Below are 21,678 nucleotides of genomic sequence, written 5' to 3'. Positions count from 1 at the left end.
GTGGTGGCATCGCCGAGTCCTCCCGCCCGCAGGGGGGCGCTGTGAGGCGGAAGCCGCGGCCGCCATTAGCGGCTGAGGGCGGAGCGGCGGCGGGATGAACGCGCCTCCGGCCTTCGAGTCCTTCCTCCTCTTCGAGGGCGAGAAAAAGTGAGGGGGCACCCTAATTAGCCCTTAATCAAACCGCGGGGGGCTGGGGGGGAAAGGCCCAGGCTCCCCGTTCGGGGAGCCCGGGCCTTTCCCCCCCAGTCCCCCGCGGTTGCCTGGCCCGCATGGATCGGTAACATCCCCTGTATCCCATTAATTTATCCCATTAATTTATCCCATTTATTCCCCCCCCAGGATCACCATCAACAAGGACACCAAGGTGCCCAACGCCTGCTTGTTCACCATCAACAAGGAGGACCACACGCTGGGGAACATCATCAAGTCGTAAGTCCAAACTGGGCACTAAAATTCGGGGGTGTGTTTTGAGGCGCTTTTTTTCCCCCCCCGAATTTCCCCGTGTTGTTTTTTTTTTTTTTTTCCCCCAATTGCAGGCAGTTGCTCAAAGACCCGCAGGTGCTGTTCGCAGGGTACAAGGTGCCTCACCCTCTGGAGCATAAAATCATCATCCGTGTGCAGACCACCCCCGATTACAGCCCCCAGGAGGCTTTCACTAATGCCATCACGGATCTCATCAGCGAGCTCTCCCTGCTGGAGGAGAGGTTCAGGGTGAGTTTGTTTACCCTTAAAAGAGTTTATAATTAATCAGAGGGGTGAGCAGCGTGTCTTAGGGCTGCTGGTTTAGGTCTGCAAATTAATTCAAGCCACCCTCGTTGTGTTCATTCAGCTCCTGGCTGCTCTGAAATGGTCATTCAGGTGTTAAAAAACAAACAAACCAACAACCCCAATTCAGGGGGCCTCTTATTCCTGAATGCCTGGAATTGGTTTTGAATCTATGAAGAATCAATTGAATTCCATGAAGGATCAATTGGAATTCACAGAATCACAGAATGGTTTGGGTTGGAAGGGAAAGGCACCAGGGCACCAAATTCGTACATAAAGTTTTGAGTTTAATTTCAGTATTAGTTTTCTGGATGGTGTACAAGGTTTCCACTGGTGGTTCTTATGTATCTCAGAAAAGTCAGGGATGTTTAAACACCTCTTCCAGCTCAGTAACAGCTCTGGTATTTTTGTTTGTGCTTTTACAGGTTGCTATTAAGGACAAACAAGAAGGAATCGAGTAAAATCCCCCACGGTAGAGGAGACTGTGCTTCTGAGGCAGAATGATGTGTCTCTTAGTTGGATGATATATTTAAACCCCCATTCATGGCAAATATTTTCCCCCTTGTCCCACTTGTATAATATTTGACAGCAGCAATGATACTTTGAGTTTGCTGTTTGTTTTTTTAATACCAGACAGGCACTTTGTCAAGAGGATAAATGTCTTGTTGGATCTGATGGATAAGTCATTAAAAGTGATTTTTTACTTTTGTGATTGGAGCCTTAAGGCAAGTATTTGTCCTGGGCTGTTGGGGAGGTTATTGTGGGTATAATTCCAGCATGAGAAGCTGCTCAGTGACAGCAGCAGATGAACTCTGTGCTGTTCCTGTCAAAAACTCCAGGCGCAGCCAAGTGAACTTGGTATTTTGTTTTATTAAGTGCCATTTCTATAAAACAAACGCACAAATTGTGAAAACTTACCGTAAAAGAAACCGGATGTTTACAATGATTTAACGAGTTTAACAAACCCTTACCTCTGTTAATTTTTGTTTTTAACCTTGCACATAATGGCTGGTCTAGAAAACGTTCATGGGCACATGGGTAACAGTCACTAATACTGCACTAGTTCAAAGCACGGGGGTGAGACTGGCACAGGGGACTATGACTTCTTCCAGATGGCTGTTATGTTCACACTGGTCAGCACAACAAGGTAGGTGAAGGCAGGGTCTGACACCACGTTGTTCACCAGGATCTCGGGGGGCTGCTCCCCATTCACGTGGAGCTCCGGCCACTGCAGGATCTGTGGGGAGAACAGAGGGCGGTGGGAGTGGTGTGGCTGAGAGGGAGGGTGTTCAAGACAGCGGGGTCTCTTCTGGGGAAGCTGAGTCAGAGGCTCTTCCCCCCCCCCCATTTCTGAGATGTGGTGAAGCTTTGGGATGCTCCTGAGGGGCCAAAGTTTAGTGTGGAGGGGCTTGAGTGGGAAGGAGAAAGGTGTTGGCAATTACAATTCCAAAAACCTTATGGAATCATAGAATCACTTAGCATGGAAAAGACCTCCAAGATCACAGAGCCTGACCTTTAACCCATCACCACCTTGGCAACCACTGAGTGCCACATCCAGTTGTTCCTTGAGCACCCTCAGGCATGGGGACTCCACCACCTCCGTGGATAGTTCATTCCAGTGTTTAACAACCCTTTCAGTGAAGAAATTAATGGAACTCTTGAGTCCCTTCAAACCTATATCTAATGTAGCTCCAGACCAGTGAGTGAAAGCCTTTGAGTGTGTGTTGACTGTCCTTTCAGAGGCTTCATAATGGAGCAGCGATTGCCCAAAGGAGAACTGCCTCCAGAGGCCAGGGAAATACCGAGTAGGAAATGGGTATGTGAACACAGAAAAGCAGTGAGTCCTTCCCTGATCTGGATTCCCTCCCCTCAGCCTCTCAGGGACATGGTGCCTGCACTCTTTGTGTTGTGGGGCTCTCCAGTTTAACCACCAGAGTTTTAGGGCCCTTCTGGGAAGAGCTGCCCAGCTGCACCATGCAGGAGCTGGCAGACTTGCTTTGCAGCTCCTCCCAGCTGTGAGTGCCATGGAGATTGCCTTTGAGTGTCAGGTGTGGAAACATGAGGCGTGTTCTGGGATAAACCTCCTCTGGAGACTGGGATCAGCTGCCCTGGAGCAGAAGGGAGGCCCCAAAGGGTACCTACCTGTGCAGGAGAGATCCTCCGCTCCGAGCGCTTTCCCTTTGGAGAGCCCCAGGCCGCGGTGTAGCTGGAGAGGTTGTACATCCACACACTGCCCTTCTCGTCACCACAGAACACATAGCCTTTTGCTGTGAGAGCAAAAGAAAAACCTGGAAAACGACTGTGGAACTGGGAGTCCATTCTGCTGCAAAGCAGAGCTCCAAGCAGTGCTGTGGGGTCCCAAGGGAAGGTGCTGTATTTCAGCAAAATTCCCTTTCCAGCACAAAAATACAGATCTACCTTGCTCTGAAAGAACTCAATTCATTTAAAGGTAAGCCAGCTATCTTACTCTAGTGTGGAAAAAGTAGTGCTAATGACTTTGGGATTTCTCCTGACTTTTTTTAGACGGGTTTTTCAGAAGTGACGACCAGATGAGGTTTGTCTGTTCCTTGCCAGCCTACAGAGCCAGCTGCCCGGTGTGTGGCATTCCTGCCCCTGGCTTCAGATGCACTCAGCATCAAAATGTCTCCACCATGGCTACAGGGCCCAGCCCTTAGCTCTGTGCTTTGAAAACCCATACAAGAAAGACCACGGAGCCTCGGCTAAACCCCCTTGCAGGGGAGATGGTGCAGCTGCAATTATTTATCACTTGTATTATTTATACCCAGCGGGTGCGGGGCTGAGGCTGCGCAGTGCTGGAGCTGCACTGCAGTGCTTACAGGAGCGAGCCCTGACGTTCTCTGGTGGGCTCTGAAATCCAGGCCTCTGCCTCTGATGGGGCAAAGGGGAGTCCCACACACCTGGCACACAGAGCACACCTTTGCCCTGGGGACCAGTGCTGCCTACCTGGGCAGGTGCTGAGCGTCAGGTAAGACATGTCTGTCGTGGACCACTCCAGCTCAGCCAGGATAACTGCAGACATTGTCCGCTGGCATCCCTTCCCCTTGGCGTCAAAGGACCGGCTCCAGCTCCACAGGTAAATGCATCCCGGTTTGGAGCTCTTGGAAACTAGGGAAGAAAGACAGGAGAGGCTGTGTCAGCTGCTGGGAAGTGAAATGCCTCCAGACAAAGGCTGGGCTCTGGTGAAGGTGGTCCATCCAGAAAATACTGCTGCCACCAGTTCCTGAGCAGAAAGGAGCTCTCCTTCTTTCCACACTGGCACTGCTTGGCCAAGCATGCTCTTGGGGATGGGTCTATCTGATTTACAGCCTTGCCCAGACATGGGTTTGTGCTCTAGGCCGTATTTTTGGGAAAGATAAATGACTCTGGGAGAAAATCCCATTCTGTGTAGCCCCCAGAAAGCTCAAGAGGCAGTCAACCTCTGCTCATCATTCTGGCTTCACCCTGCACGTGCTGAGGTGCCCCACTGTTTCTGGGACTGGACTGTTGTTTATACTCACCGACGACATCATCATTCAGAAAAGCCAGACCATCCACCCTGTGAGACGTTGTCATGCTTTCATCATCAGGAAACTGGAATATGGCTTCGAAAGGCCTAGAGCAGGGGGGAAGGGTGAAATGTGCCAAGTCCTGAACAGGCAGCAGTAGAAGGGCACCAGGTAGAGAGCTCAGAAGGAAATTTGTGCATTAATGAGTCTCTTGACAAGCTCAGGTGAATTCCCACTTGAACTTACACTTTTATGAATATGGGTTTATTGAAAGCAGAAGCCCCCTTTGCTTAAGAGATTGCTGTTTCACTTCATCTCTTTTTTCAGGCGTCAAGATTAGTATTTGCCAGCAGGGCATGACTTTACTTGCTTCTTTCTTGTAAATTTTTTTCCTGAGCTCCCACTGAGTGCCAGTTTCCTGGGTTACCTCACGTAGCAGGAGCAGAGAAGGCTTCCCTGTGAGGTGAGAAATCGATCCAAGAATTTACACTGTTTCACTACTTTAAAATGACACACCCTTAAAGTTTTGGGGTATTGGATTACACTCCTGCCAGCCTTCCTGCAAAGCAGCCTGGAGCTTTAACACAAGCACAGGGCTGCAAGCTCTCACACTCCTTTAGCAAATACTCTCTATTTTTCCTGGCCACTGCAGGAAGGGGAGGGTGTTTTACCTTTGGTAGGACATGCTGCTTTTGCTCAGACCTCCTCAGTCAGAAATCAAACCTTTGCTGGCACTACCTCTTCTTGTTATGGAAAGCAAATTCATGGCCCCAGCTTTTGGTTCTCACCTGCTTTTTTCTCCTTTATCCAGTTTTATGTTCCAGGCAAAGCAGCCATCTTCACAGCCTGCCAGCAGGTACTGCTCCGGGCAGGTGGGGACCAGGGCAATCCGTAAGGGAATAGAGGCTGCTTCCAGCACCAGCAGCTGGCTAAAAAACAGAAGAGAACAAGCAGTTAAGTGGTGCTGCAACGTGGTAGTTACAGGCTCCTGGACTGGCCACATCTGGTTTTTGAACCTTTACCTTGCTTTGAAATTGTAGTCACAGTCTGGAATCCCAATATCCCAGAGTGCAATTCGCTTGTCATAGGATGCAGCTGTGGGACACAGAAGAGAAGCAGGTAGTGACACCGCTGCTCATCTGGCTCTTCTCGAGCTAAACTGGCAATTCTACCTGAGTCACAGGCTGTAACACCCTAAGGCTGTGGCACCAGAGAGCTCATTAAAGCATAGCAGCAGTCACCACACTGGCCCCACACCACTCCACAGGCACTGTCAGGCATGCACAGTCAGTACTTTGTGTTCTTATCCTTTGCTCTAGGATGGGGCACATAAAACAATGTTTCTTTCCTGCTTTTCTGTCCATTACTGAGTTGTGGCTTCATCAAGTCATTAATTAGTGGCCCTCTAAGCTTGTTTCTGCTCAGGGGTTGTGGTGGGACCTAAAATACGAGCTCTATCCTCTACTCCCAGGCAGACACTGCTTTATTCCACATATCCCTGGCTTAGTGTGTTCACATTCAGAGCAGCTTCCATTGGGAAAGTTAAGCGGTTGATGTGAAATGCATCACCATGCTGATTTATTGATATCAGAAACAATCCTAACAGATTACTCAGTGTGATCTGGGTCCCCATCAGCTGACACCCCTCAAACTCAGAGTCTGTTGGTGTCCAGTCTCCACAGACTCTCCCTTTATTACTCTTTTTCTATGCAATATAATGAGCCTTGCTGCCCACATCATTAGATGGACGCGCTATCAACCCTTCTTATCCCTTCTTCTGCTTTTGCTTTTGGCACTCTTGAGCTCCTTCTTGTAAAGTATCCCCTTTTCAAAAAAAAATTCCACTTTTAATGGTTCATTTAGCACTCTAACCACTCCAGGATGTGGGTAATTGTAGGCCAGAGAAACAATGTGCTCTGGGGTGCAGGTGTGGCCTGAATGGCTCTGTACCAGCTCACTGTACAGCCTGACAATGCAGCTGCAATTTGTAATATGATGGTCTATTACCGGTCCATTACCAGTCCATAAGCCATGGCCTCTTTGGGCCCCACTGTGTGTGGGCAAAGCTCTCTTTGACATCAGGACCTGAATAAAAATCTCTGATGAGGCAGAGAAGTAAAAAAAAAAAAAAAAAAAAAAGTCATTTATTCAAAATCAATTAAGCACGTAGTTGTGCTTGTTGGGAAAAATGAAACCCAAAGCCCATAATACCCTGCTGTGCTCAAGGAGAGCCCTGCCACTGCCTGCCCCCAGCTGCCTGCTCTGCCTGTCATTCTTCTTACTCATCCCTGTGGAACGGATCCACTGCTGGCCTTGTTTGTGGCTCATGTGTGTGCCAGCTACCCTGAGAGCCACGGAGGGAGAAAGAGGAGCTGCTGCACCTCAGCTGAAGGGCCAGGTCCTGGCAGAAACAATCTGTCCTGCTGTAAATTGCTGCCACAGGAGACTAACAGTGGTCTCTCCCTCACGCCTGTCCGTGCTTTTTGTGCGTGTGTCCCTGCTTGCCCTGGTGACAACTCCCCTTGTTAAGGAAGCCTTGAATTCTCCACATTATTACTAAAGCTAAGGAGGTTCTGAACTAGAGACTTACTGAAGAGGTGGGTTTCTTGGGTTGGGCTGAAGCAGACAGTAGCAATGGGCTTTTTGTGAGCCTTTATCTCTCCGTAGCAGAAGTCGGCTGCCACGTGGATCAGTTTGACAATCCCTCTCCTCCCAGCAGCTGCCAAGATATTGTGAGCTTTCCTCCGACTGTCGCTGATCACCATTGTGAGGGTGGTCCATGCAACGCTGAAGAACTCCTGGGACAGAAAGAAACCAGGAATAGAGTGACAGTGAACAGCAGGACAGCTGTTAGCTGAGAGATAAGACAACTATCACAAGTGCCACTCAGGTGAAACACCACCACTATTTAAGATGGAGCACCAAAACTTAAAACAGCCCTCAGAAGAACACAAACTACAGAAAACAGGATGTTTACTCCTCTATGCTGTCAAGCAGGCTTAGCAGCCAGATACACCTGTGAGGGGAGAGGCAGATTAATCTTTTAAACTAATAAAAGTATCAACCCAAATCAGGCTAAAAGGATAAGCAAGAAATATTACGTATCTTCATCCATTTAAGACCTGTCCACGCTAATGCCTGACACCCTTTCAGACCTCTTTGTAATATGTGTGCACACATGTATGCAAGTATTACAGATTATGGCATTCACACTCAATGCTTACCCTTCCCACTTGCAACCCACCTCTGTAGCAACCTTGTACTTTTTCAGCACCGTCCCTGTCTCACAATCAATCAGACAAACAGATTCCCCTCCACAGGTTGCCACGGTTCTGGAGGAGCTCACAATGGGATCTGAAAGAGGGGAAAAAAATGGGTGAGAAGTTCCCAGGCTCAGGGATAACACACGAAGACTGCAGCTTATCACTGCCTGGTGCTCTCCCAGCCTCCTGTTTTCAAAGTCAAAGAAGAAATATGTAAGCAAGTCTCTTCCTGACAACGGAGACTACGGCTCGAAGGAGCAGGGGTCTAACGCATGGAGTCCGCCGGGATTCCAGAGCCGGGTGGTTCTGGGAATCCTGCAAACCTCTTTAAGAGCTCACCTTTCCTGGCTCCAGAGTCTAGCACTGGCTCGAAGACACAGGACCAGAGCTGCGTTTTAAAATCCTCGCGGCTGTTGCCTTTACTGTGACACTGAAGAAAATGCAATGGCTCTGCACTGACATCCTCCTACAATAAACCATCCACATTTAGACAATTCATTCCCCTGACAGCGGTTTGCCTGTGATTGCCTTGACAGAACCCTCTACTGAACACAGCAATCTGAGTTAAACTGAAGGACACAGGAGAGGCTGAGGTGCCAGCAGTGCTCAAGACTCCTAAACCAGCAGACAACTGTTCAGATGTGCCCAGCAGACCCAAGCAGTGAACCCCATCCTGCTGCAGAGAAATGGGAGAAACCCTTTAGATCCCCACTGGCCTGAGCTGAGGGGGAAACACCTTTCCCCGAGCAGCCATCAGGGTGACTGAGAGCAAGGCCTGCCAATCCCATTTCTAAGCACAGGCTTTCAGAGCACCACCTTGGAGCGTTGGTCCATCCATCCCCTGAAGGGGATTCACTGTCTCCTGGGGGTGTCCCTTTCCTTCCCTGACGCCTCTGAGGGATTTAAAACAATGACAAAAAAAAACAAAACCAAAAACAAACCAAGACTTTAACTCACAGTATATCTGTGAGTTCCAAGCTGTGCAGAGCTCTGATGAAACCTGAATGAGGCTCCTCCCACTACACCAAGAGGCCAAAAGCCAGTCCCCAGTGGACCTACCTTGCACTTAGAGTTCTTCACTGGAGTCAAAGTAACAACTCCATTGTCCTGCTCCTGGCTTTTCTGTTCCCCTGTCATCTGGCTGGATCTTCTGTTGCTTTGCCCCTTGGGCAACTGCTCTCCATTCTTCTGTGTCCCTTCAGCTCCCTGCTCAGGAGTTGTCTCCTTGGCTGGCTGGTTTGATGTTCTTGGTTTATCGGGAGCTGGGTCATCCTGCACATGACTGGACTTTCTGGGATTAACTACAGCCTCCTCCTCGGTGTTTGCCTGGGACTTGGACCTCTTGTTTCCAGTGCCTGACTTTGAATGGTTTCTTTTCCTCTTGCTGGGTGTTACTGTGACCTGTAAGACATGTTGTCATGCTGTCAGTTTCTGCAGAAGGTTTTTAGCTTTCCTGAGATCTTCCAGTGATTTTTAAGTTCAGAGATGTTAATTATTCAAATGCAAGTGCTCTCCCAGACCACACTCCAAGAATCAGACAGCCCAGAGCTGCAGGGTTCCTAGAGGCAGAAGCTAATGACAATCACACAGCCAACCTCATTTTCAGCTCCCTCTCCCAGTTACTTGTGATTTACATTTGACGTGGAAAAACAAATCTGGCCCATGGGCCACAAGAGTTCAATCTGCAGCCGCTGCCAAGCAGGCAAAAACCAGCAGAGTCTGGCCAGCCATCAGCCCAGTTCTCTAAGGAAAAATAACCCTTCCTAGAGGAGAGGTGGAGTCAATAGGATTCATGAAATCCTTTGGGTCTCCTATGAGGATGAAAGTTCTCTCTTCTTGGAGAGCACGTGGCTCGAAAAGCTTCAATCTGGCTGTAGAGAATCAGCCTGAGCTGTTGGACACAGGCTGGAGCCTGGGACTGCCCCTGTGGTTACCAAAGGGTCATAAATGCGAAGTGACAAGAGCTACTGAGTTTGCAAGACACAGAAAGGACATTGTTAATGTAACTGGAAAAATCACCTACCTGAGCCACGTCCTCTGCAGCTTCCCTGGGGCTTTCTGTACTTTCTTCCTCATTCTCCTCTGCCTTTTCCTCTGATTCAGTATCTGAGTTTAGCTCCAGACCCAGTGAGTATGACAGAAACTCTTCTGCAATCATTTTCACCTTAGAAGCAAACATGAAATATGTTAAAAAGAACAAAAAAAAATAGACAAAAAAATCAACAGCAGTCAAACTCTGGTATGTCAAGAGCTGCTTTGCCAGAGTTTTTAATATCTGCTCCCACTACTCCACATGAATTTCATAAGTGGTGGAGGAGTCCTCAGCTGAGAGAGCCTGGCAGGCCAAGTCCTCTGCTGACATTACATGACCCAAGAACTTTGCTTTCTTATGGGCATCCAGGGTACACAGTTGTGAAAACAACAGCACAGCAATGAAACAAGGCAAAGGAGAGGTGGAAGTCTCAATTGTGTGTATAAACATACAAATAAAAAAAATGTTACAAACTAAATGGTATCTTTCCCCACCGGGAGTAACTACACTTGTCATTATCTTTTCTCCTTTCATACAGCTTTCATCAAGAGTAAAGGTTGCCATTAAACTAATTTGCAAATAATTAAGTATTAAGGATACTGCAGTCTTGTTAATTAGTACAATTATCTTTATTGCTTATGAATTAAAAAACAATGTTTAATGACCGTCATCACAACTTGGTGGATGTTTAGTCCTACTGCTCCTGTAACTGCTTCAAAAAGCAGCGAAGGAAACCAGAAGAAGTGGCATCACCTGCCTGCAGGAGCCCTGCACTCAAATCCATGGAGCATTTTAATCAAATCCACTCAGAATCAGGAGCAGGGTCTTTGCCTGAAGAACAGAAGGGTAAGTGAGACACAACCTACCCGCCAGCGGGTGAATTCACTGAGGGAGCTGGGTCCATACACTACATTGGTTTGCACTGACTTCAGGAACTTCTTCCTGATGGACTTCACCTGCTCAGCTGTGTATTTCTCGGGAAGTTGGTCACGGAAGAATTTTTCCCAGTGAGCAGTAACCTACACAGAAAGACTGAGTTTACTCAACAAGAAAAACAAAGCAGAAAAGCACAAGAGTACTTGTGAAAGCATTTAAGAAGTTGCCAGCCCTGAGGCAGCTACGTGATGGCACCACTTCCTTTTTTTTTTTAATCAGTGTTCAAGCCATGACTTCATTTAACAGAAAAACCAGTTCCTCTGAACCAAGCTCAAGTGAGTGTGGCTAAGCAGACACTGCCAGCACTGGACCCAGAGGAATGCCTGATTTCCTGCCTCTGGATCCAGAGTAAATAGCCTTAAGGAGTCTTACACTGTCCCTGATAAGTGCACAGGTATTTCACAGACAAGAGTCAGCACAATAAGACATCCCAGTCTTCAGTATTTGATCTCCCCCCTCACTGATACACAGAAGGAATTAACAAGATCAACTTACTAGACTACTAATGGTAGGAGCAATAAAGCACAAAAACCACCAGCAAACCAAACCTTTTTCATAACAGAGCAGTAATTTTGCTTTGGGGGGACAGTCTGTCAGCTGTGTACACAAATGAGTGAAAATACAGTTCCAAACATGCACAGCTGAAGAAGAAAGAACAAATCCTTGTTACTGGTGTATGCTGGAGAAAGCAAGACTATCCTGAGCTTGGTTTTGTGCTCCCCATTCCTGGGGCCTGGACAGTAACACAAATTAGGCAGGGAGGTGTATGTAGCTGTTCTGTCAGCACCAGGCTTCTCCTGTTCCTGAATGATGATCAGAGTGACCTGAAAAATTGGACACAGACCTGTTTGGCCCTGTTCTTGTCACTTAAACCACAGGCAAAGTTGGCTGCACAAAACAGGTAGAGCAAATGCAAGCAGGGACCAGAGAAAGCAGCAGCAAGACATTTCCTGGGTTGCCCAAACTGCGGGCTGGGCTCAGATCGTACCCCAGTTACTGCAAATCATTTGATGCTTGTTTGCAGCTCTGCCATGACACCGAGCAGAGTTTTTAGTTACTTCTCAGGTGTTCAGAAAGTAAGGAAACATCAGACATCTCACCTTGCTGGTGAGCTTACGGCTATTGACATGCCTCACGTGATTGGCCAGTTTGGTTATGTCCTTGCCATTGAGCAGCCGAAGATTTTCCAAGAGAAACATTACTTTATAGTCATCGTTGAGCTAAGGAGAGAAGACACCAGAGTTACAAAAACTGTACATATGGTTCTTGCTTTACCTTTAGTCCTTGATGAAAATACAGCCAATGACGACAACAACATATCTAGTAAGGAAAAGCCGTTTCTTAAAATCTCTTCAGCGTTTTCAACTTGAACTTCACCTTTTAGTTGTGAATCCGTGCTCTCCTGTGAATTGGGATCTCAAACTGCAGACAAAAGAGCTGCCCAACGCCAAGGCAGTACTAACATCCAACACAAGGTGGGGGCTGTGTAACCGCTCATCTGCTCGGCCTGAGTGCAAGGCAGGGTGTTCTGCTCCCATCCTTCACCTCTAACACAGAGTGAGGCCTGTCCTGCCTCCAGTAAACGAATTCCAGCAGGAATTCTTTGGGCCAGGTGCGTTTTAGGTCAGACAGTTCACCATGCAGCCACACTGCCAGCATGCAACAGCAAATAAGCCTCTGTGGATGGTGATGGTGGTTGATGCCACTTCAAAGCACAAGTAAAATTCCAGTTTGGGGATGTTTAACCTGTACGGGCAGCAGAGCCTCTTGGGAGAAGTCAGAAACCTAAACTAGAACTAATCACCAAGTTTAAACCCTCATCAGAGGACCAAGTCTGCTCTTTCAGAGCACAAGGGGCACTAAAACTAACATTAGATATTAAGAAAAAAACTCTTTACTGTGTGGGGGTGAGGCCCTGGCACAGGTTGCCCAGAGAACGTGTGGCTGCCCCTTCCCTGGAAGTGTTCAAGGCCAGTTTAGTGGTTGCTTGGAGCAACCTTGGATAGTGGAAGGCGTCCCTGTTTGATGGAGGGGGCTGGAACCAGATGATCTTTAAAGTCCCTTCCAACCCAAACCATTCTGGGATTCCATGTTTCTACAAGGAGGACATTTCTACACAGTTATTACTCTACTTAACACAAGCACAAGCATAAGATACCCTGCCTGATAAACTGCCTAAGACAGAACTCTGACTTGGTGAAACAGGAGTTCAAGACACACAGACATGAATATCTGAGTGGTTTGGGGCAACTAATTTCTGCAGACTGGTAAAGAGTGGCACAAAGTGGTGGAGGGGCACACAAAGACCGGCTGTTTTCTCAGATGCCCTAACACTTGCTGCCCAAGAACAACATATAAGAACTCAGCATAACTGCTGTTTGTTTGCCCCTCTGTTTAATGCTGAGCTTGTAAGGATGGGGGGTAACTCACTGTCAAGTACACATTGTTCTCGTAGGTCAGCTCCTCGAGCAGAGGGAACTGTTTCAGAGCAGTTACATCTTCCAGCTGGTTGTTGTTACAGTTCAGGACACGCAGATCAGGCAGGGTTAGGCTGTTGGGAAATTTGTCCAGTAAATTATCAGAGAGATCTAGTTTCTGCAGGTGCCTCAGCCGGGAAAACAACCGCGGGTCTAAGTCTCCAGTCTTCAACTGCAGCTTGGACAGGCTGGAAAAAATAAAGATAATATGAACTATCTGCAGCTCACTGGAAAAACAAGGGCTGATTTCACAGGATACAAGGTCCCTGCTTTTTCCTGTCTGCTGCATTCTGGACTCTGAGCACACACATGTGGGAAAGATGTTGTGTCTGAGCTAAAAAGACACCATCAGAAGCTCAGGCATGCCAGAGTATCTGCAGCACAATTAACCTGCAATTCAGATGATCCCCTATGGCTGGGAGCAGTGAATCACCAGGAAAATTCTTATTTTGTAGAAGAAACCTCTTAGAGTTTTGGTATTTTATTCCTTTGCAATGGTGATTCAACAAAACAAGGTGCAGCAATACATGACACTTATTCACTACACCATCAGCCTACCCCGTCTATAGATTTATTATTTCACACTTTAGGCAAGTGCAGAGCAGGCCCCCAAATAATCCGCTTTCAAAGAACTAAAATGACAAAAAAAGTGATTTTCCCATTTCTTCTGTAGTGAATTTTGCTGCAAAAAATTCCAAAGGCAAATAAGAGAATCTACCTAACAAGACCACCAAGGCTGCCACCAAAACAGAAGCATTGTGCTGAAGAAGGAAGAGGTACAATATTTGCGAGGGAAAAAGAAATATCCCTTTTCTGTAAGAAACTGAAAATTGGATGTTATAAGCAGGGTCATTTATATTTGGTTAGATCATTTAGGTGAGCTCCAAAGGGAGCTTCTAGTCCTGGCAGCCAACATCTCCTGAGGGCACAAGCCTGAGTTCCTTTAACAAACAGAAATCCTGTCTCTAATGATCAGTAAAAAAAAGGCTTCTTGATATAAATGAAGTGTGAATAAATGAGGCAAATAAATCCAGGAAGCAAAGTCCCTTCTCCTTCACTCGCCATCTCAGAGGCCTTACCAGCCAGTCAGAAAGGCTGAGAATTCAGCTGGCTGCAAAGCTGAGTCTGACTGTGGTGTCATTCTGGGGAGAAATCCAACACTGTTCCCCAAACTTTCTGACTTATAATCCGTCAGCACCACATTCCAGAAATCCACTGCTTCAAGCACCTCCCCATCACTCTGTTACCCAGATTACTGCAGCTGATATTCCTCAGATAAACCTCTGAGTTTCTCTCTAAAAATAATTATTTTAGCACAAGACAAACCAAAAGAAATAACTTTAAAGAGTACATGTGAAACTCAACCCCTTTACATCAGGATCAAAAACAACAAAGGCACCAGCCAGGAACTGGTCAGCTGAGTCACTCAGATTGACCAGCTCTGGAACAGTGAAATTCCACTACATTAAACATTTGGAAAGACGCATATTTGCAATGACCTCTGTAAAGGATCTGAGCAACAAAACTGTTTTTAGTGGTTTCTAAGTGTTTCAGAGTTTATTCTCTCTCTCTGCAATGTTTGAAGTACCAACATAATTGGATTTAGAGGAGACAGAAAGCGATAGAGGGAGAGGAAAATGAAAGGGAAATAAAGCCAAAAATACTTAAAAAACCCTCCATAATCCAGGTCAGAAAATTCTCTTGTTCACATTGCTAACAAAGATGGCAGTGTTTTGGGGGTAGGGATGGTATCTGGGGTTAGGAAATCAGGATTCAGTTTCACAGAAAGAAGGTGGCAACATACGATAGAAAAGGCAAAAAAAGGTGACAACTGTCAATAGCCTCTCTAGTGGATACAGTGCCACCAGTGCTCTGTGATCCTGCACTGGGAATGCCATCTCAGTTCTGTGCTTTGGAACTGCCTCTCTTTTTTTTTTGGTAAAAATGCTTAGGAGAAAAAAAGGCCAAAAAAAAAAAAAAAATAAAAAGCACTGCCCAAGCTGAATTCAGCTGGAATTTTCCATGGGCCTGCCTGCACTTACTTCAGCGTCTCGATCTTCCGGAGCCTTGTAGATCTTGGAACTGCTCTTTCCAAAAGAAGTTCTGTAGTGATTTTTGACATTTTTAACCTCCACCCCTCTCCTGGAATCACTAATCAGTCAGCTGTAGGATCTCTTCTTGTAACCTTCCAGGAAAAACAAACAGGAATAAGAGGAAATGCTTTCAAGTGACTCCAAAAGGGGGGGAAAAAACCACTATGAGGTTACATGCTGATTTTGCTGCTGTGTTGGAAGTCACCTTTTTTACTTGGTTGAAATAAAAATAGCAGAGACTTATTAGGCTGGGCACAGGCTCCCAACCTGCTGACCCAATCCATCTCCAAAACAACAGGGATACCTCCTGTGGCTGTTAGAGCGACAGACTTGCTGCAAGGGATGGCCCTCAGGACCTTGACAGCCTCACAGTTACCTGTTTGTGCCTCTCCTGGGCTCTGCTCCAGGAATTCCAACAGGCTTTCAAACAAACAGCAACAGAAAGAATAAATACACCTGCTGTGAACCCCTTCCTCCCAAGAAAATGACAGTGCACTCACTGGGCTGACCAGCTGGACAGACTGTTGGCTTACAACTCCGAAATCCCCTAAAATTTTGGAAAACTGAAGTAATTAGCAGAAATGTAAAATACCCACCAACTAATAACATTAGTTCTTCAGCAAGGAAGAAAAATATCAACAGCATTCTGTGTGTTGTTGGTAATTACCAGATGTTTCCATGCATTGCTACGGATGGGACAGGACATGCACACACAGTGATTTGCTGATATTTAGAATAACAACACTGACAAGTCCAAAGGAGCTTCATGAAATTACTGGTTCAGGGCTTACCACTCTTCCTGACACAGATTCCAAGGCACAGAAATAAAAGCTAACAAAGCTCCAAGGCCAGGCTCGCTCCTGTCTTTCTGTGTTAGATCAGCGCTGCCTAAATGCCATTCCAGCACATCCTGGGGAACACAGGGGGCACTGAGCTGTCCTTGGGCTTCATTTCAGCACCACCACGCACCTACAGCACCTGGAATGTTGTGTGATGGGCAACAAGACACTGCTTTGTTAACACCTGTACATAAGGACAGTCCTACAGATATGGAATACTTTATATCAGCACAAAAAGGCTGAAGGGAAAACCAGTTTTAAACAGCAGATGTTTGGGATTTGATCCTTCAAGTGACAGAGCTGTCGCCGAGAGCCAAACCACAGGGTGAGGCTGAACCTACCAGACCTCCCTAAGCGCTAAGGTAAATGTGACACCAGTGGCTGTGGATGTCTCCAACGCCCTCTCTGCGACCACACCAAAACCTCAGACACAGCTGTGACACCGCTGAGCCGCAGGGAAGGCCGGGAATGGCATGTCCCCATCCCCTCAGCACCACGAGGGATGCTGCGGAGGGGACGCTCGGCCATCCCGCGGGCTGATGGGGAACTGCCCCTCAGCAGCGCTGGGGCCGGAGCCGCACGGCGGGGCATCCCCCTGAGCTGCGTGTGCTCGGCTGTGCATGCCCTGCCCGGCCCCGGGCGGGCCCGGCGCGGTCCCCCGGGCGCGATGCGGGCGATGCCCGAGGGGCGGCGGGGCCGCGGACGCCGGGCTGTTCGCCCACCTTGGGGCGGCCTCCCAGCCGCGGGGCACTGTCTGCGGGCGCAGGCCGCGGCTCCGCCCGCGGGCAGGGCCGGACCGGGCCGTTGCGGCTCCAGCCCCGGACCAGCGCCCGTCCCCGCGGCCTGCGGTCACCAAGGGCCGCCCGGGGGCCGGCGCCGGCCGCGGCCTGAGGCGCCCCCGCGGGGCGTGCGCTGCGCGCCGCGACTACAACTCCCAGCGTCCCTCGCGGCGCGCCCGGGACCCGCGCCACTGCTCAGGGTCGCGTGGGCTGCTGGGAGCGCGAGTCCGCCCCGCGCCCCCCCCTCCTCCCCACCACCCACCACATCCATCCCGGCCGCGCGGCCTTCGCCCAGCCCCCGCTGCCCTCACCTGGAGGCGGCCGGGCGGGAGGAAGAGGAGCCGGGGGAGGGAGGGAGGGAGGAAGGAAGGAAGGGCGGGAGGAAGAGGAGGAGGAGCGGGGCCGTGCGCTCGGCGCGGGCGGCGGGATGCGGGCGGCGGGCGGAGGGCCGGGCTGCGGCTGCAAGGGGATCCGCTCCTGCCTGCTCTGCGAGGGGCCCGCGCCGGCCGCTCCGCCCCCGCAGGTACCGGGGAGAGGGCGGGCGGCGGGGCGGGGCGGCGGGAGGAGCCGGGGGGCGGCGGGGGGCGCGGGCCGGGGCCCCTCGGGGCGGGGGGGAAGGGGAAGGGGGGCGGGACCGCGACCCCCCTGCCCGGGGAGGGGCCGCGTCCCCGGGGCTGCAGGGCTGGTGGGGACAAGGCACAGCCCCCTCCCACGGGCACTGTGGATTCTTCACCCTCGTAACGCCCCGGATGCGCTCGGGAGCAGAGAGGGAGCTCACCTGAGCTCCGCACATCACACTCGTTTCCTACAGCTTAGCCCTGTGGCCCGGGTGATTTTTATCAACTTTCCTCATTCAACATTTATTGCTTATGACAAACCATATCTCTGCAGCCAGCCTGAGCGATACCCACCATTAGTGTCCTCGCACCTGTGGCCCCGAGGATCATCGGTCCTTCCCCTGTCTTTGCAGAATAAAGACATCACTAGGAAGGAAAAGTGACTTCAAGCAAGCACCTTGTGGAGGGGAAAAAAAAAAAAAAAAAGGCGGGGAATAGCTGTTCCCCAAAAGCAGCTGTAAAATTTCTGCTGTTGGCAAGAATCCTGTACGGTTTTCATGCTGCAATATCAAGTGGTAAAAAAAATGGAAATGCCTTTATTGCTTTTTTCCTTCTCCGTTGTTATTTCTCCAGGGAGAAGATAATTTCACTTACTGTCCAGCAACAGGCCTAGCTAAAGGAAATGAGCACTCGGAATTTGCTGGCTGGGCATTCCCCTTTCCAGGGGTGTTCCTGGTGGAGGAGTTCATTAGTGAAGATGAAGAGTATGAGATAGTGGAACTGATGGATCGAGATGACTGGAAACCGTCACAGTCTGGCCGAAAGAAGCAGGTTGGACTTTAGAAGCACATTTGATCTTGGATGCCTCTGGAAAAGGAAAGCTGTTTTCAGTTAAAACCCCAAATATTTAGGTGTTTCATTAAATGTCTTCCTTTGAAAGCCTTTCCTGAAATCAGTGCCAAGAATTACCTGTTGTTAAAATCAACTTCTTGCAAAAAACACACGATAGTCACAACAAACAGTATTTGATGGTGCATGTCCAGGCATTAAAGTTTACACAATCTCCAAAGGAAAGAAGTGGGTGTGTGGGTTTGGTTTTACTTTACAAATCTAACTCCAAATAGATCAATGTAGATTCCCCAAGTCCTTTTGGAACCCGGTGACCAGGAAGAGTTGACAACAGAATCCTGTAGGGACCACAGCCTCTCCAAAAAGCCTTGTCCTGGATTCTTCCTTTACACCCCCCTTCTTCTTTTCCAACAGGACTACGGACCCAAAGTGAACTTCAAGAAGCAGAGGCTAAAAGCTGGTGGCTTTACCGGTTTGCCAAGTTTCAGCAGGAAGATCGTGGCACAAATGGAGGCCTGCTCTGTGCTCAGTGGTTTCTTACCTGTTGAACAGTGTAACCTGGATTACACACCAGAGAGGGGTTCTGCCATAGACCCCCACTTTGATGACTGGTGGCTGTGGGGGGAGCGTCTGGTCAGCTTAAACTTGCTCTCCAAAACTGTGCTCTCCATGTCCTGTGACTCAGAGGACACCATCCAATTATCCCCCGCTTTCAGCAAAGGGGAATTATGCCCCCCCGGGTCTCTCGCACAAACATCAGCGCGCAGAAATTCGGGCGAGGAGGGAACCGAGGCCGTTCTGCCCTCGAGGCTGGTTCCCAGTAAGGAGGTGACTGTTGCCGTTCACTTGCCCCGGAGGGCGCTGGTGGTGCTGCAGGGGGACGCGCGGTACAAGTGGAAGCACGGGATCCACCGCAAGCACATCGAGCACCGCCGGGTCTGCGTCACCTTCAGGGAGCTCTCTGCAGACTTCAGCGCCGGGGGAAGGCACGAGGAGCTGGGCAAGGAACTGCTGGAAATAGCTCTTTCGTTCCAAGGGAGGCCGGTGTGATCAAAGGGAAGCCTGAGTCGCATTTTGTTAGGAAATTTGTAAAACGAGGTACGGAATTTGTGCGACTCGGTTTATTTTTGTGTGTGTGAGGAATCAGGTGTGTGCAGAGAAAAAAGCTCAATAAAGTGGAAATCTGACAAACAGAAATAAGGGAGTGCAAGGAAGGGGTGGGCTTCAAAGGCTCTGCTGGGCAATGGGAGCTTTTAGGCCAAGGTCAGAAATGAGCTGTTGTATCCACTTAAGTGTTTAGAAGAAAGTCAGAATCATTAAACTCAGCTGAAAATCAGACAGCCCTTGACACAGTTTTAGCCCAAGCCCTGTCATGTATTTTAACCTTTCCTGGCCCACACTGGATGCTGTCAGACGGTTTTGAGTCTGACACAACTATCTGGGGGCACAACTATCTCCTCACCCTCCTCAGAACCTTCAGAGACCAGCTCTCAGGGGAGAAGGGTAAGCAAATATCTCTCCACAGCTACTACAACACACTGATAACTAATTAAAATAATTATCCTTTGCTGAAGATTCAGGCTCTTAACAATGAGGATTTAATCATAAATTCTGTGCATGACCTGTATCTTCTGGGACCAAAGAGTAGCATTTGCAGAGGGCTGATGCCACTCTTCAAGCTTGGACAGGGATCAGACCAAAGGCCTGCACAGGCTGTGTTATTTTCTGATCATTTGTCATCTCTGAACCCTGCTGTCAGCTCTCAGTAGCAAGAGTCTGATTTTGGGAATAAGCTGGGCAACAGACTGCAACACTGGCAGCTATCATTTATTTTCCTGGCACCTCCAGCAGTCAGGTTTGAATCATGCCTTGTACCTAAGATTCAAGTAGTCATTTGCAGCAGAAGCTGATTTGAGGCCATCTGTCTGCTCTGAACAAACTTCTGTGCTCTTGAAAATGAAGCTGTGCCATGGAAGAAGTGTGATCCTTTAATAAACACAGTTGTGCCATGAGAACCATTCAGCACAGTCACACCTGCTGCAGTAAAACACCACGTTACAACGCTGCCTGGCTTTGGTTGGTAAGGAAAGGGGACAGACATATTTATAAATGGGATCTCAGCGTTCCTGCACTGCTGTGCTCTGCCCTAGAAGTACTTCCTTGGCACAATGCACAGGATTTACTGTACAGTAATCCACAAGTGCCACAGGCACTGCCCTCTGCTTTAGGGACTGCAGGGGAGGGAGCTGTTTACCCGAAACACTTACTAGAAATCAGTTGGGTCAATAAGGATATTTCTTAGGAGTTTAAGCCAACAGATACAGTTACAGCCCTTTGTGCAGTGAACCAGGTTCAGTTTAGCCCTGTATTTAAACAGCTGTGGACACTGGCTATGTGTTAATTCCTGCAGGGACCCACAAGCAGCGCTGCCATGGGCAGTCCCAAACCCCAAACCTCCATCCAGGCGGGCTGGGGAGTGTCACCGAGGTGCTCCAGGAGTGATTCTAGCAGTCACAGCACAGCCTCTCTGATGGACTGATGGACACCTGTCACTGTAAACACAAACAGGCACAGACAGCTCTATCCCAGGAAATTCCTCATAGGCTGCAACTGGAAGAGAGTAGATCTACATTAGGTATTAGGAAGAACTTATTTCCTGTGAGGGTGGTGAAGCACTGGCACAGAGAAGCTGTGGCTGCCCCTTCCCTGGAGGTGTCCAAGTCCAGCTTGGACAGGGCTTGGAGCAACCTGGCATAGTGGAAGGTTCCCTGCCCATGGCAGGGGGGTGGGACTGGATGAACTTAAGGGTCCTTTCCAACCCAAACCATTCTGTGATTCTCCAGCTCACTCCCAAAAGCAGGGGGTGCTCTCAAAACAGCAGTTCCTCACCTTTTTCCGCAGCCTGGTGTGATCAGCACTGTGTGGCTGGAATTCACAGTGCTTTTGGGAGCATTATGTTCCCAGGACAGCACCTGGAGCTGCTTTTGGAGCCGAGGAGCTTTGTCCAAGCAGGAAGAGGAGGCTCTCAGCCTGGGGGAGCCCAGCACAGACACAGAGGAAACTCAGAGCAGGTTCTCACAGAGCAGTCACTGCGCCTGTATCCTCATCACCCTTCCAGTTCCGAGCCTCTCCATCGATCCACTCCAACTGCAGCAATCAAGTATTGCCATTAATGCTTGGCCCTGACTTCCAACACTCCCTTTTAGATTTATATTGTGCTCTCAGCCTGCTAAAACACTCTCCTTGCGTGTACCTGCTGTTCCATCCTCTCTGCACTGGAAGCAGATGATGGCTCCTGGTGAATCAGATTGCCACAATAACATACACAGTTCATTTTCTGCTCTGCATTTGTTAGCTGAATTTTTCTGCCTCAATCAAACTATGCAGGAAGCTGCTGCTCTTGCCAGAAAATTCCAGCTCTTCCTAGTTGGCATCTTAAATGTGAAAAAATGCAAATAAATTAAATACTGAGCCAAAACCTGAGGGATTTGTCTTGATGGTTTTGAAGTCCAAAACCTAATCTAGTCACTACACAGTAATTGCTCGGCCAGTCTTTTGACATTTTAAACAGCCTCTCGGGCA

At 48.9% G+C, this 21,678-nt stretch overlaps 3 protein-coding genes across 5 annotated transcripts; 2 read left to right on the top strand and 1 right to left on the bottom strand.

The window, feature by feature from the left end:
* The first annotated feature begins 37 nt into the window (after positions 1-37).
* On the top strand, positions 38-1,708 carry POLR2J (RNA polymerase II subunit J). The gene is made up of 4 exons (XM_027882120.1): positions 38-147; positions 340-429; positions 537-711; positions 1,191-1,708. The coding sequence occupies exons 1-4, from the start codon at positions 95-97 to the stop codon at positions 1,224-1,226; spliced, it is 354 nt and encodes a 117-aa protein (XP_027737921.1). The 5' UTR covers positions 38-94; the 3' UTR covers positions 1,227-1,708.
* LRWD1 (leucine rich repeats and WD repeat domain containing 1) lies at positions 1,616-17,054 on the bottom strand. 3 transcript variants are annotated; one of them, XM_027882108.1, is made up of 16 exons: positions 17,002-17,054; positions 15,022-15,164; positions 12,933-13,167; positions 11,603-11,722; positions 10,433-10,585; positions 9,558-9,698; positions 8,594-8,935; positions 7,874-8,000; positions 7,516-7,625; positions 6,862-7,069; positions 5,294-5,366; positions 5,060-5,200; positions 4,284-4,378; positions 3,730-3,891; positions 2,908-3,032; positions 1,616-2,002 (listed from the first exon to the last, which is right to left on the bottom strand). In XM_027882108.1, exons 2-16 carry the CDS (start codon positions 15,099-15,101, stop codon positions 1,862-1,864), a joined length of 2,253 nt encoding a protein of 750 aa, XP_027737909.1. In that variant the 5' UTR covers positions 15,102-15,164; positions 17,002-17,054; the 3' UTR covers positions 1,616-1,861. The 3 variants fall into 3 exon arrangements, with proteins under 3 accessions (XP_027737909.1, XP_027737911.1, XP_027737910.1); XM_027882110.1 differs by lacking the exon at positions 17,002-17,054 and adding an exon at positions 16,748-16,784; XM_027882109.1 differs by lacking the exon at positions 17,002-17,054 and adding an exon at positions 16,634-16,730.
* Positions 17,055-17,081: 27 nt separating this feature from the next.
* Positions 17,082-19,370, top strand: ALKBH4 (alkB homolog 4, lysine demethylase). The gene is made up of 3 exons (XM_027882117.1): positions 17,082-17,213; positions 17,881-18,078; positions 18,511-19,370. The coding sequence occupies exons 1-3, from the start codon at positions 17,118-17,120 to the stop codon at positions 19,144-19,146; spliced, it is 930 nt and encodes a 309-aa protein (XP_027737918.1). The 5' UTR covers positions 17,082-17,117; the 3' UTR covers positions 19,147-19,370.
* Positions 19,371-21,678: the final 2,308 nt, after the last annotated feature.

This window comes from Empidonax traillii, unplaced genomic scaffold, assembly GCF_003031625.1.
Source record: "Empidonax traillii isolate 1590-97213 ecotype Southwest subspecies unplaced genomic scaffold, ASM303162v1 scaffold101:size1699134, whole genome shotgun sequence".
NCBI lineage: Eukaryota > Metazoa > Chordata > Aves > Passeriformes > Tyrannidae > Empidonax > Empidonax traillii.
Note: the sequence above shows the minus strand (reverse complement) of the source record. Positions and strands in the feature narration are given on the sequence as shown.